Below are 13684 nucleotides of genomic sequence, written 5' to 3'. Positions count from 1 at the left end.
GACAAGTGTCAAAGGAAAAGGATTGCCATCTCCAAGAACACGTTGAGGACTTCCACAGTTGCTTTTTATGTTCATATATTTAAGAAAACTAGCCAGTTCAGATCCATGGCCATCACCTCTTCTGGTGAATCAAAGGCCCTTTACGCACAGCAGAAAGGGCGCCCCTGCACCGGCAGGAATTCTGCCAGTGGAGGGGAGGGGGCCGTTTGCACAGCAGCGTGCAAGCGGCCCCTGGTGAGGCCGGCACGGGAGAGGCGGCTCCGCACGGAGCCGCCTCTTCCCCGTCCCTCTCCCACTCACCTCGTTGCCTTCGTCGCCGGACTCCTAAGACCCACCCACGCTGCCCTCCGACCTCCAGTGGTTCACACCGCGCCACCGGGAACGCCACAGGGCTGTGTGTTGAGTCCTTTACTGTTCACCCTTTTATACATATGACTGTACTCCTGTCTATCATAGTAACTTAATTCATTATCAACATTCTGCTGATGACACAACGGGTGGTGGGGCTCATCTATTGAGTGGATGAGTCTGCCTATCGGAATCAAGAGGACCGACTGCTCTCACCATGCAGGCAAAATAACCTGGTTCCTAACACACTAACAAGACAAAGGAGCTCACTTAGTGGGACTATAGGAAGGAGTAGCTCAGGAAATTCAGCCCTTGACTATAAATGGAGATCAAAAGTGGAGCGGGTGGCTAGTTTTAAATTTCTGGGCTGCTTATGATTAAAGAGGACTTTGACCTTGGCCGCACAGACTGTCAGCGGTGGTTAAGAAAGCCCAGCAAAGAGACTGTACTTTCTGGAGACTTTTAAGGAAGCTTAACAACTGGATGGAAAACTTCTGGTGTCCTTTTTACCGCTGTGCTAGTAGAGAGTGTCCTAAACCTACTGCATCTGTGTATGGTTCTCCAGCTCCACAATTATGTAATGCCGAACAGGAAGAAGCGCTCCAAAGGGTGATCACTACTGCACAAAGGATTATCGGCTGCCCTCTTCCCTCCTTGGAAGAAATCTATAATTCCCGAAGCCTAAAAAAAGCCCAAAATATTCTGAGGGACCCGTCTCATCCAGCACACTCTCTTTTTAAACTGTTACCATCTGGCAGACGATACAGGGCCCTCCGAACTAGGACAAAGAGGCTCAGAGACAGCTTCTACTCTAGAGCTGTGGCTATGCTAAACTCCACTGCTTCATATTGATGTATTTGGGGCTGTGTAGGGATGGGTGGAGGAAGGAGAAAGTGAGGATGATGTATGAGTCTGAAATTGTGTGCATCGAAGAATGCTGCTGTAAATTTCGTTGTGCGTGCACAATGACAATAAAATGCTTATGCTTGTGCTTATGCTGTTTTCCAAAAACCTCCCTCCAGGAGGGAGGTTTTTGGAGGCAGCCTCACGCCGCCCTGGGGGTGGTGGAGGGGAGCCAGGTCGGCGCTGCTGCGTTTTAGCAGCACCGCCTGTGCGAATGGCTCCCTGGGGACAATGTTTTTGCCATCCCCAGGGCGCCATAAATGGCCCGTGCGGAAAGGGCCAAAGTCTATCAACAGAAGGAGCTGATAGATGTAAATCTTCTCTATTTCCCCTTTCCCTAACAGTCCCTTCTAAGCCTTGGATAGTTTGTTCCCAGGGTCATGGGATCACATGATATAACAACCACACAGGTCTCAAGGATTGCAGTATGACAGGGGAAGGTGTCAAAATAGTCCTCTCTACATCTCCTATCAACAAAGCTATACTGATTTTCCCTTTCTTCCCGTTGCAGCCCTCTGACTCAGATGGTTGTTACTGGGAATCACCTTCACTGAAGTTGAAAGGATCTGCTATGGGGGAAGTTCCATAATTGTCTACATTTCATTTACATTTCCCCACTGTTTAGAGGCATACTGTGGAAAAATTTAGCAGAAAAACTTTGCACCGGGAGGACCTCTCCATGAAGCAGTTATTTTTTTCAGTTTACTTTTGTGTTCATGTTAAGTGTAATAAAACAATCCTGGATTCATGCATTATGACAGATAATGGAGCACAACTAGGAGTTGATAAATTACTGTCTAAAATAATATGTTATTGCAGATTTCTCAGATTTTGTTGAAAGAATAAGCACAGCAAAAATAGTTAAGGTTTTCTGAAATAATAACACTAAGTGAAAAGAACTAGTGCCCAAGCTAAGAGAGTTTTGTTACCATCAATTAAAATCAGAGGACACAGTCCACTGCATATGGGAAGAAATCACCACAGGGTCTAATTCTCCTAGTTTCTAGATGGGGCATATATAATTTTGAGAAAAGGGCATCTCAACATTACCCATTTTGTACATTTATAGTATATGTAGGATACTTCTGTCTGAGCATTCTTACCACTTAAGATATGTTAAAGTGTGGGAGTCTTTTGATACAGTTACTCCCCATCTGTTTTGTTATAAATCATCTTCACATCTTTTTGTAAAGCTATGAATAGTTCTAACTTTTCACCTGCCTTTAGTAGTAAAAATATGTACTGCTGCTGAGATTATAAGAACACCAAGTAAATACTTTCAATCTAAACTGAGACCTCTAATGCTGCATTCCATATCAATCTTCAGAAGGTCACCCAAGAGCAGCTTCTCAGAGGGAGCATTGAGGGTTGGCTGCAATATGAAAGGAAACCACAGCTTTGCTCTGATTCTTTCTTTCTTTTTTTTTGATGCTGCCAGTTGAACAATATTTTAGTTTGCTGTTTATAATGTATGATTTTTAAATTATGTTTCTTTTGGAGTATGTCTTTTGAAAATGTTGTAATATATTGAATTTGAGTACTATTGTATGTATGTTGTGAGTGTCAACAATAAGGAAAAATTAAATATCTCACATATTTGAAATATTCATGTCCTGCAACATTCAGAACAAAAATAAGAGCCCAGATTAGTAGTCCCTCAAGTCCATCCTGTTTCACATTGGACAACCAGTTGCCTGGAGGGCAAACAAACAGGGCAGAGATCAAGGACTTCTTCTGATCTTGCCTCTGAATACAGAATTTCCCTTTACTCGCTATGACTTGGAGCCATTGATAGAACTATCCTCCTTGATTCTGTCCAACCCTCTTTTAAAGTAATCTGTTCTCATAGAAATCACTATCTCCACTAGCAGTAAACTCACAACTTATTTACTAGTTAAGAAGTGTTTCTTGTTGTCTGTCCTGTACCTGTTGCCCATCACCTTTATTGGATGCCCCTGAGTTCTAGTGTTTTGGGAGTGAGAGAAGAAGTTCTGTCAACTCTCTCCATCTTGGGCATAATTTTACAAATCTCTATCATGTCACCCCTTAAAGTCTTCTTTCTTAAAAACTAAAAAATCCCAGACTTTCAGGTAGGATGGGTGATCCAACTCCTTGATCATCTTGGTTGCCCTTTTCTGTATTTTTTCCAGCTCTGGACTATCCTTTTTCAAATACACAACCATACCTACACACAGTGTTCTAAATGTAAGATCCCCATTTTTCTGTGCAAGAGTATTACAGCATTTGCAGTGTTATTTTCAGTCTTTTACTTTATAATCTCTAGCATGGCGTTATTTGTTTTTACTGCTGCCACAGACTGGATTGATGTTTTCACTGAGCTATCCACTGTAACACCAAGAACTCTTTCAATCTTGGTTTAATCCAGTTCAGAACCCATCAACATATATTTAAAGTTAAGATTTTTTTGTTCCAGCGTATATTATTTTACACTTGCTAACATTGACCTTCATTTGTCACATTTTTAGATAGATAGACCCTCCTGAAGTTTTTTGCAATCCAAAGAGTGTCAAGCTCACAAGCCAAGGTCAGGTCGGGAGAAAGCAAACAGAAGCTGCAGCACAAGCTGAAGTCAAGACAGGAGGCAGGCAAGCAAGCAGAAACCAGAGCACAGCAAATCAGTGGTTCAGACCCATAGGAAAGATGTTGCTACCACACAACAGTTCCTCCCTTGGCCTCTTTTAAGCCAGATGCTTACCTGGCAGCCGGAGATGCTGAACACCTGACCAACTCCTTCAAGCAATCTCCATCATAGCTGAGTTCTGGCCAATCCTGAGCAGCCAAATGAGCACTGCACCTTCTCTTGTGTAAGGTCACTGCACAGCTTTCTCTGGCATTGCTCCTGGGGCTCAGGAGAAGTGGGGGGAGGGCATGAGGGACTTCTGTGCTTGTGCCTGGCTGAGGCCATGAATCTGGTCCTGTATATACTTTCTTGTCTTCCTCTGGTGCCTTTGCTGGTGGCTGAGGGAAAGGTGTGATGCCAGTGTCTAATTCCTCATCCGAGGAGACCTCAGGGTCCCCTGGCACAGCTAAGCCTGGCTGGGCCATGACACAGGGGGTGTTTATGAAAGCATATCTTTGCAAACATCTGTATCCCCCAGCAGCTCTATGTGTGTCCAAAAACAAGTTGAGTTTTCTTACTGTCCCAGATTTTGATGCATCATAGGTCAATTCCCTGAGTTATAAGCCATGCTGTGTGGAAGGAGGCTACTGGAAAAAGAGGGAATAAGTTAAAAAAAATATGTTTGCTGAAGTAGAATAAGCTTGGCTCTGAGGTACACCCATTATTGCAAGAGTAGAGCAATTTTGTCCCATTCTCTCTTCTTCCTGCAGCCTATTTTGCTAGATGCCATTTTGTTCAGAAGGTTTCTTTTTCCTTATGAAGAGTAGTGTAAAGGATTCAATGGTGTTGATGGTGAAGTAACCTTGAGTGCATTCCACAGCCCGGGCGATGGGCCAGATGCATCGGCGGAGACTTTATCTTTGCGCGGGAGATGAAGACTCCGTTCCCATGGGAAGCAGGAAGGGGGATGGGGTGAATGGTGTTATAACCTGTGCTTCTGGCGGGAAGTGCCATTCCTGCCACTGCGTGTACTTGAGCTTTCTAAGATGTCTTAATAAATGGACTTTTACTCCCAAAAGCCTTTTATTTCTGCTTCTATGGAATTCCTTACAAGTTGCAAATTGCAGTGCAAGCTGATGAGAATAAGAGAATATCTGTTTTTGCAAACTCCTTATTTTGAATAGTAGATTAACCCTGTTATATATTAACCATCCAAAGGTTGTGGGAGTATGGAGAAATTTTCATCTATATATATAAAAATCTATCAGTGCGTTTTTCTGCTTACAGGTAATCTCCCAAACTATTGGACCGATTGCTTTGAAATTTTCACACAACGTCGCATTCGCATGCGGCCAGGTTTCCATACTGTTTCCACACCTCCTGTTGTGTGCATGCCACACCTGTGACAGTTGGAACCACAGTTCTGTTCTGCAACAGCGCCATCTGCTGGCCGTCAAAGCAACACCCTCTGATACAAGGGAACCAACCATGCCTTCCTTGAAAACCACTTCCTTATGGAGTGAAAGGAATGGGGCCCTCCATCTGGACATGACCCGCCCACTGTAGCGGAGGAAGGGGAAGGTGAGGGAGGGTCCGGGGGTTTGCTGAACCAAACGCTCTGAAATTTGAACACAACGTGGCTCATGCCTCCCAGCGTGTTTTATGCTAGATAATTCGCCTGCAAGGGAAGGGAGTGATAAGGGACAGGACCAGCCACCTGCATATGGCCCACCCACCCTAGCAGAGGAAGGGGAACGTTAGGGAGGGACCAGCTGGGTTGCCATGCAAGGGAATGGGAGAAAGGGAGGGCAGCGAGGGGCCCCTTGCCCCTCCCCTTCCCTGCAAGCATTGTGCAATGACACATGTTCGAACCGTTTGCTTCCCCTTTTCTTTCTTTTCCACTTCACCAGACTCAGCCACAGCAATGCGTGGCCGGGCCCGCTGGTATTTTTCTATAAAGTCTTAGCTGAAGAACTTCGAGCCAATGCAAATGTATCCTTTGGAAATATCATTATATGAATAGCATTTGCGTAGACAGGGTGACTGCAGTAGCTACTTGTATGGGGAAAAATTGCAAATGGTAAGTTTGTTTGTTTATTTGTTTGTTAGATTTATTATACAGCCAATCCCCAAAGGACTCTGGGTGGTGTACAAGATAAAGCAGCAATTAAAACACATCATAGACTGATTTTGCACTTTCTAAATGCTCTGTGACTGAGCAAGGAGTGTACCTGCTGCGGGGCTTCTCATCTGCTTGTTGTTCCCCCCTGCTGCCTGGCTCTTTCCTTTGCTCAAGTCAGGGCCTGTGCGGGAAGCCCCGAATGGTTCCCCACGAGCCTGGGGCTTTCCCATAAGCACCACTTAAGCACCACAAGCTCTTCCGTAGTCTCTTTCATGCATGCACGGGCAGCCTTCATTTGCTGCATTCAGATTGGCTGAATCTTTCCCCATTTCCCCCCACTCACTTTCACTATTGTAATTTTGAACAGAAAACAGGCACTGAGAATTGGTGCCCTTCCCCCCTCGTCTAAAATCCTTGTGTGTGCAATGGGATCACCATCCTCCACCCCCACCCCCATCTAAAATGTAAATCCAAAATCCTTACGTGTGTAACGGGATCACTGTCCTCCACCCCACTCTGTCTAAAATGTAAATCTAAAATTCTTGTGTGTGCGAGAGAAACGGCACCCTCCTGTTTACGGTGCTTGCACATGCCACTTTTCTGCCCAAGGTTTCTCCGGTTTTTTTTACTTCAAGGGTTGTCCATTGGTGGGATGGGCAGATCAGTGAGGCAGGAAAACTGGTCCCTTTTATGCTACATAGGTGTTTTCCACGCCGGTGGAAGCCTCCTGAGCAACAAAGGGGCAGTTCAAATGAACCTTAATCTTTGCAGTTCAGGAAATTCGAGGACCAAAGCCATTGCCATGGGGCAGAAACGTGGCAGCCACACTGCAGCACCAGGGACTGTGTAAAACTCCCAATTGCATCAGGGCATTCCCTGTGCCAACAGAGGGACAATTTCAGCGTGCAAAATCAGTCATAAAATCTTACAACCACAAAACAGAATATAAAACCTAAAATCAACTCTCAGATGGCTATAAACTAACAGATAGGGCAGTCGAAAGATGTTATGGCCCCGCAGCATAGGGAATGGTAACTCACATCAGTGGCTGGCTCCCCCTAGGACCCAGTGGAACAACTGTTTTGCAGGCCATGCAGAATTGTTTAAGGTCCCGCAAGGCCCGGATAGTTGGGGACAGAGTGTTCCACCAGGCTGTGGCCAAGACATTGAAGACCCTGGCCCAGTGGAGGCCAGCAGCATCATACAGGGGCTAGGGACCACCAGCAAATTGACCTCTGCAGAACGCAGAGGCCAAGTGGGAACATAAGGGGAGTGACTATAGTGGGCTATGGTTTTTCTTACTATGGTGGTGGCCTAACTCTTTCTCTAACATTTTACTTACGGTACTCAAATGACCTACTACTAGTGGCTTTTGTGTTGCATGTATGCTTTCTTGACAAATGGCATTTGAAGTGAGGAAAACAATACAGGGGAACATTTTGACAAACATCATTCCCTAAACTACCGCCCAAATCCAAAATTCAGAAAGGGTGTGCTATCTCACAATTTTAAAAATAACTGCAGTTATTTATGGGTTAGTGTAACACTTGAATTTCATTAGGAAGCTAATGGAGATCAGGATAATTTTGATGTACATGAGAGTAATGCAGTCTTATTCACACTTATATATGAATAAGCCCCAATGAACATAGTGGGACTTCTGGTTAAACATGCACAGGATTGCACTATAAAACTCTTAATTCACTTTTCTAGAGGAATGGAGCAATTCCATTTCAAAATATTAGCTGAGTTGCCCTATGAACAAAGAAGCACACTAGCAACTATTTTTAATAACTCAAACAGGTGGGAACTCCCTGATAAATAGACAATGGCCAATTATGCAGGAGGCCCCTGGCGCACTGGCAACTGAACCCCAGCATGGCAAATTTTCTTATACTGACATACAAGGAAGTTGCCATGTGCGGAGAGCAGAATGACCCATGGCAAACTTCCTTGTACCCATGTACAAAGAAGTTGCCGTGCACCTACTGCCAGTTAGCGCGTGAAGGCAATGGCTTTAGCCAACTACACACCACATGGCAGCATTCCACATTTTTCTGCCCCCCCCACGCCAGCTTCCACGCCCACTTCTTCTTCCTTCCTCTCTTCTAGTTTGTTTTTCATATCTTAGTTTCATATCAAAAGCGTCCTTTGTTCTCAGTTTAAAAAAAAAAAGCCTGATGGGAACTATACTTCCCAGGAGACTTTGTGAGTCCCAAGGTCTCCTGGGAACTATAGTTTCTCAGGCCGTTTTTATTGAGAACAAGGCCTTTTGAAGCCTGAAAAAGTTATGAAAAAGGAACTAAGGTAAGTGTGGGAAGGGGGTGGGGGGCGCTGCAAGGGGAAGGGGAGGGGTCTGGGTGATTTTTGTGCCCCCCAGGTGTGTGCCCAGTGCATGACGCACCCCCTCCCCCTTGTGGCTTCGCCACTGCCTAGTGCTCTTGCTCTCAGCTTTCCCTGCAGAAAGCAAGAGCGCTTCAGACACATGCCTGATGCCATGGCAGGGCAGGGAGGAGATAAGCCCCACCATCCGTAATTGGCCAATAGCTAGTATACTTTTCTCCAAGAAAAAATAATATGCATTTGAAATGGCAGGAGACCTTAGAACAAACTGTAAAAAATAATGAAAGATAACCAGGAAAGAATAACAGAAATTGTAATGCAGTATGGGTTCCGCACAAACATTGCATGCGTGCATCTTAAATACATTGGATATTCTGTTCAGATTAAAAAAATCTAGGGTGAGCTAGTCGCATGTATTGTACTAAATGTCAGAGTAGTATTATTACTCATTATAAGATTAATTGATAAAGGGAAGATATCAGAATTTCTTAGAGCCAAAATTTCCAGATGGAGAAAAGGAGCAGCCGTAGCGTAGTGGTTAAGAGCAGGTATACTCTAATCTGGAAGAACCGAGTTTGATTCCTGCTCTGCCGCTTGAGCTGTGGAGGCTTATCTGGGGAATTCAGATTAGCCTGTGCGCTCCAACACACGCCAGCTCGGTGACCTTGGGCTAGTCACAGTTCTTCTCTGTCAGCCCCACCTACCTCACAGGATGTTTGTTGTGACAGGGGAAGGGAAAGGAGTTTGTAAGCCCTTTTGAGTCTCCTTACAGGAGAGAAAGCGGGAATATAAATCCAACTCTTCTTCTTCTTCTAGTGAAGTTTTTCAAGAACACATAGGGAGCAGAAGTATGTTGGATGTTGGAAAAATGTGTGAGACCAAATTAGGAGTAAACTAGATATTTTGTGAATAACAGAAATTCAATAAGTTCAAAATTTAAGGTGCTATATTTGGTGATATGTGCATTGGAAATAAGCGAAGTGGAAAACCTTAGGATAGTAACTGTTGGGGATAGTGGGGATAGTAACATCATGGTAGGGATAGTAACATCATCATAACTTTTTTTAAGTGCAGCAAATGCTTGTTTTGAATGTGTTTCTGATAGTCATCATCTTCACATCTTTTTGTAAAGCTATGAATAGTTCTAACTTTTCACCTATCTTTAGTAGTAAAAATTTGTACTGTACTTTACATTACAGTCAACATTGAGTTTTTAGAAATCAATCTATTAAAACATGGAAATTGGAATTTACAATTGCAATCTGTAAATATGTCAAGATGCAGCTCTAGATCTTATGACAACAAATACTTGCATACAAGTTAGTAAAAGTAGCTTCATTCAGTAATATTAGGTTTTATAATAATCTCTTTGGCTTCATAATTCATGGCACTTTCCTCGAGGCTTCATAATTCATGGGCACTTTCCTCAAGGCTTTTCTCCCTGCAGTGAAGTCTCCTCCCGTTTCTCTGTTTAAACACAAGGAAGTGTATAAACAGAAAAATCCCAAACTGAGTACAGTGATCGCATACTTAGTAAAATCTGTTTTGTAGTTTGGATATTTATCTGACAATCTGATTTGATACTGTGAAATTTTTTTCAAGAGTAGTAGCATTCAGTCAGACTTTGTAGGAATAACAAAAAAAACACCACACAAACCAATGGGCTATGCCACTCTTTTTGTATAAATTTGTAGCCACCACTGGGAAACTTCCTGGGCTGAAAGCCCTTTGGGAACTGACTAAAGTTGGCTCCACCCCCCCAGGAATGTACCCAAACTGCTCCCCAGCCACACTGATGCAGACTTCTGCACAGGAGGAACGCCAACACAGTGGCAGCTTCCAGGTTAGGTTGCTGCAAGATGCATGTTGCCCTGCCATGGGTGTATTCACTCGCCCCACTGGCATATTTGCCCCTTACGCTGGTGGAGTAGGCACCTACATTGGCATACCCTCGCTCCACTTCCGTGAGTCCTTTCAGCCCCATCCCCCATGGATTGCATTGTTAATCATTATTAAGATAAGGCTATCTAGATAGAGTCCACCAAAGTTAAGCAGTTTAGAATCCCATTGATTTTAGCTGAATAGAATTAACTTGTGAGCTATTACAGTACTTAAATAAACAAAGTATTGGAACTCCTAGAAGAGAACTTTCTGTTGCTAAATCTTTGAACAATCAAAATAATACAGAATTGGTATGACAATGTTTCTTCGCATTCATTACCTTGCAAATATCTGTGTATAATGTCAGTTTTGATTCGATATTAATTTGATAAACTTTTTTGTGGGGGGTGTCATGTCACATTGACTTCTGGCGGACTTTGTGAGGTTTTCAAGGCAAGTGGCATACAGAGGTGGTTTGCTATTGTCTGTTTCAATATAGATTAAACAAACTGGGGAATGGGGATAGAATCCTTGCCTTCTGCACACTGAATTGACCTAATTATCTGTTGGAAGAGAAAAAGAAGGTGCTAATTTCAGTATCTTCCCTTCACGTGGAGATCAGGATATACATCCCAGATATGTCCTCTCTCAGCAGCATCCATTTGTATGTTTAGATTTGCAATAGTCATCCATTCATTGAAAACAACTTTTGCTATAATTAGGGAAATACACTTTTGCTATAATCAGGAAAACCTTACTGGCAGTCCTGGGCTTTTAAAGTTTAAATGCAAGAATTAAGGTTAAATGCATTCAGGATACTGTAATAAACACATTGATTCCTTCGTATTATACCTTAACTCTGCTATTGAAACCCAGTTTGGGTTGTATTTAATTTTGTCTGGATCATGCCTTATGAGTATGTAATGCTGTGTATCGTTCATATTTCACTATACTTTTAATAATAAAAAGTATATTAAAAAGTTACAGGGCTTTGCATAGGGGAGAATATCCCTTAGATCAGACACACAACATAATTTCTGGGTATTGATGACCAATTTTTACTTCAGTTTGTCATTAAGATGACATAGAATTATTCTTTGAACCTTAATTACCTTTTTACCACATGGGTTGTGCATTTTGTTTCCATGTTTTACAGAATAAAGCAATTATGGAACGTGTTACTAACTTGTCAGATATGGTAGTTGGTCTTGAATCATTTATTGGCTCTGTGAGAGAAACCAATCCATTATACAAGGATTACCATGGTAAGTTCCATCCTTAGAAATGAAAAAAAAAAGTCTACCCTAAGTGCTTCTTGGGCACTTAGAGCAGTTTATTCTCCTGTTGGAGTATCTGCCATGAAGTAGAATTTGATTTAATTTTTGAATATCCTTCTTTATGGTTCACCTTGTTTACCAATTTTGATTTAGGGTTAGGGTTAGTTTTTCATTAAAATGCATTAAGGAAACCTGGCACCTCCTTGCATGTTGTCATGCTGTATTACTGAGGCATGGCTCAATCAGATGTACATCTCAACAGGCAGGCTTTGGGGAGTTCATATGCAGAGCAGGTTTGGCAATCGCCTGACCAGTGAACTGAAATTGTCATGAAATCAATAGTTTTGAACTGTCAACTTCTAAATAGAGAACAATAATATATTTCAGTAAACAAACAGCTAAATAATATAACACAGCAGAAAGCTAATTAATGTCCTTGATTTTAATTTCATTAAGACTCAAAGATGTTCAAAGATCAAGCTAGAATACAATTTAAATTGTATATGATAGGGCTTTTGCTGCAGAAACATTTTCTGTGCAACTGTTTTAATGGGTATTTGAAATGCCTAACATTTTTATTTTGATCCTTTTCCAAAGTTTTTTTGTGAAACTCTCACAATACAATTTGTTAAAGTTTAAAACTGATTGAGAGGCTAAGCTCTGAATGACAGTTTTAAATAATACAGAGTGGTGGCTTGAGTGTGCATAAATTACTACTATTAGTATTGTGACACTACTGTAATTCCATGGAAACCTCCAGTCTAAAGACTGCAGTTTGTTTGAGCTCTGCTGTAAAAGTTGTAAGAATATGGAAATTTCGTTCTGCATTAGATAGGAAAATGCAGATTGGATAGTGCTATGTCAGCAAGGCTAAAGCTGTAGTTTGTTAAATCAGAGGATAATATATGGAAATAATATTTTTGCTGTAATTACTGTATGTGCACCAAAATAAAGAACAAAAGCTACTGAAGAAAAAGAATTCACTATTTCCCCCCATTTATTCAGGCCCATGTAGCACTGATACAGTCAGATTCAATATTTCCAATTTCATAAAATGGATCTCTTTAATATTTACAATGGGGATATTTTCAATAATAAACATCTATGTTTGGACATAGTAGTTTCTTTTTTTAATGTATGTTACTTTCTGTACTAACCATCTGGTTTTTTGTATAGTTCCTCTTTTAAAACTTTTGGAGAATTTTCTAAGTGCTTAAGAAATGCACATTTGCATTCTAAAAATTCTGTAAAGAAGTAAAAATAGGCATTTTCCAAGGTAGAAGCCACAACTTTTGCACTTTTGGTATATAATTTAATAAATGAGCAGCCCCATCCACAAGGGGAGGGCCAAAAGGGTTTGAGGGAGCTGTATGGGCTTGTGCCGATGCATTTGTCCTCCCCAAGGCACTTACCCCAGTAGATGAGACAGACACACTGGCAGCCAGCTGCCCCTCAGCCACATCGCTGCAAAACCCAGAAGTCCAGGCCATGGCAGGGCTGTTCTGGTGTCACATCAGATGCGAGCATGAGAGAATGGGACGGGGCATTCCTGGGGGCAGAGTCAACATTAATAGGCTCCCACTCAGGGTTTAGGGCAGAGAGTAGGTGGTTTAAGCCCTGTAAGCCCTATGAAGGGCTTTCTGGGAGGGTTGCATTTTTTGCTCCCTACACTGCCAGAAACCTTTCTAAGAGGTGGTGGGGCAATGCTGCAGTGATACTACATACCTCCGCCGAGAGTTTTGGATATGGCTGAATATTGTTCAGTGTACAGTTTTGAAATGTGTAATAGAAAACACATTACCTCTGATATTTCACTGAAGAAAACAAGGATACCCATGGATTAAACAGTAATTAAAGTCCTTAATCTTGCACTAATATTATTAATTGCCTTAGCACATTCACCATACTGTTTGTCAACCTCCTGCATTCATTTAAACTGTCCTGCATTGGCTTTGTAAGTCCTGTATGCTTGTAAATTGACTGGAACACATTTTCTTGTTTAGTAAGAATGCTTAATAAAATTCGTGATCTTACAGTGGGTAGGATTTGCATTTGCTATGGAGAGCTGTAATTCAAACACATTCAGTGATGTTTTTGAGTTATGTAGTGATCAGGCACACTTACTGTTTTCAGGGCTCCTCAGAAGTAAAACAGGGACAGTGGATTGCCATGGACCGGAATCAGAGAAAATGCAGTCTGTTGCTAATAGGTAGAGACATCTTGAGCATA

At 42.2% G+C, this 13684-nt stretch overlaps 1 protein-coding gene across 2 annotated transcripts in view; it reads left to right on the top strand.

Annotated features, from left to right (window-relative positions):
• The window catches only part of ELP4 (elongator acetyltransferase complex subunit 4), a 219257-nt gene that overhangs the window by 113871 nt on the left and 91702 nt on the right, over positions 1-13684 (top strand). The window contains exon 8 of one of the 2 annotated variants that reach the window (XM_048485525.1): positions 11335-11443. The exons of the other annotated variant lie outside the window; for it this stretch is intronic. Within the exon in view, the coding sequence (XP_048341482.1) occupies positions 11335-11443 (109 nt within the window). The remainder of the gene's footprint in view (positions 1-11334; positions 11444-13684) is intronic. 2 annotated transcript variants of the gene reach the window in all.

Source organism: Sphaerodactylus townsendi, linkage group LG02 (assembly GCF_021028975.2).
Source record: "Sphaerodactylus townsendi isolate TG3544 linkage group LG02, MPM_Stown_v2.3, whole genome shotgun sequence".
Lineage (NCBI taxonomy): Eukaryota > Metazoa > Chordata > Lepidosauria > Squamata > Sphaerodactylidae > Sphaerodactylus > Sphaerodactylus townsendi.
This window is presented reverse-complemented; position numbering and strand designations above follow the sequence as displayed.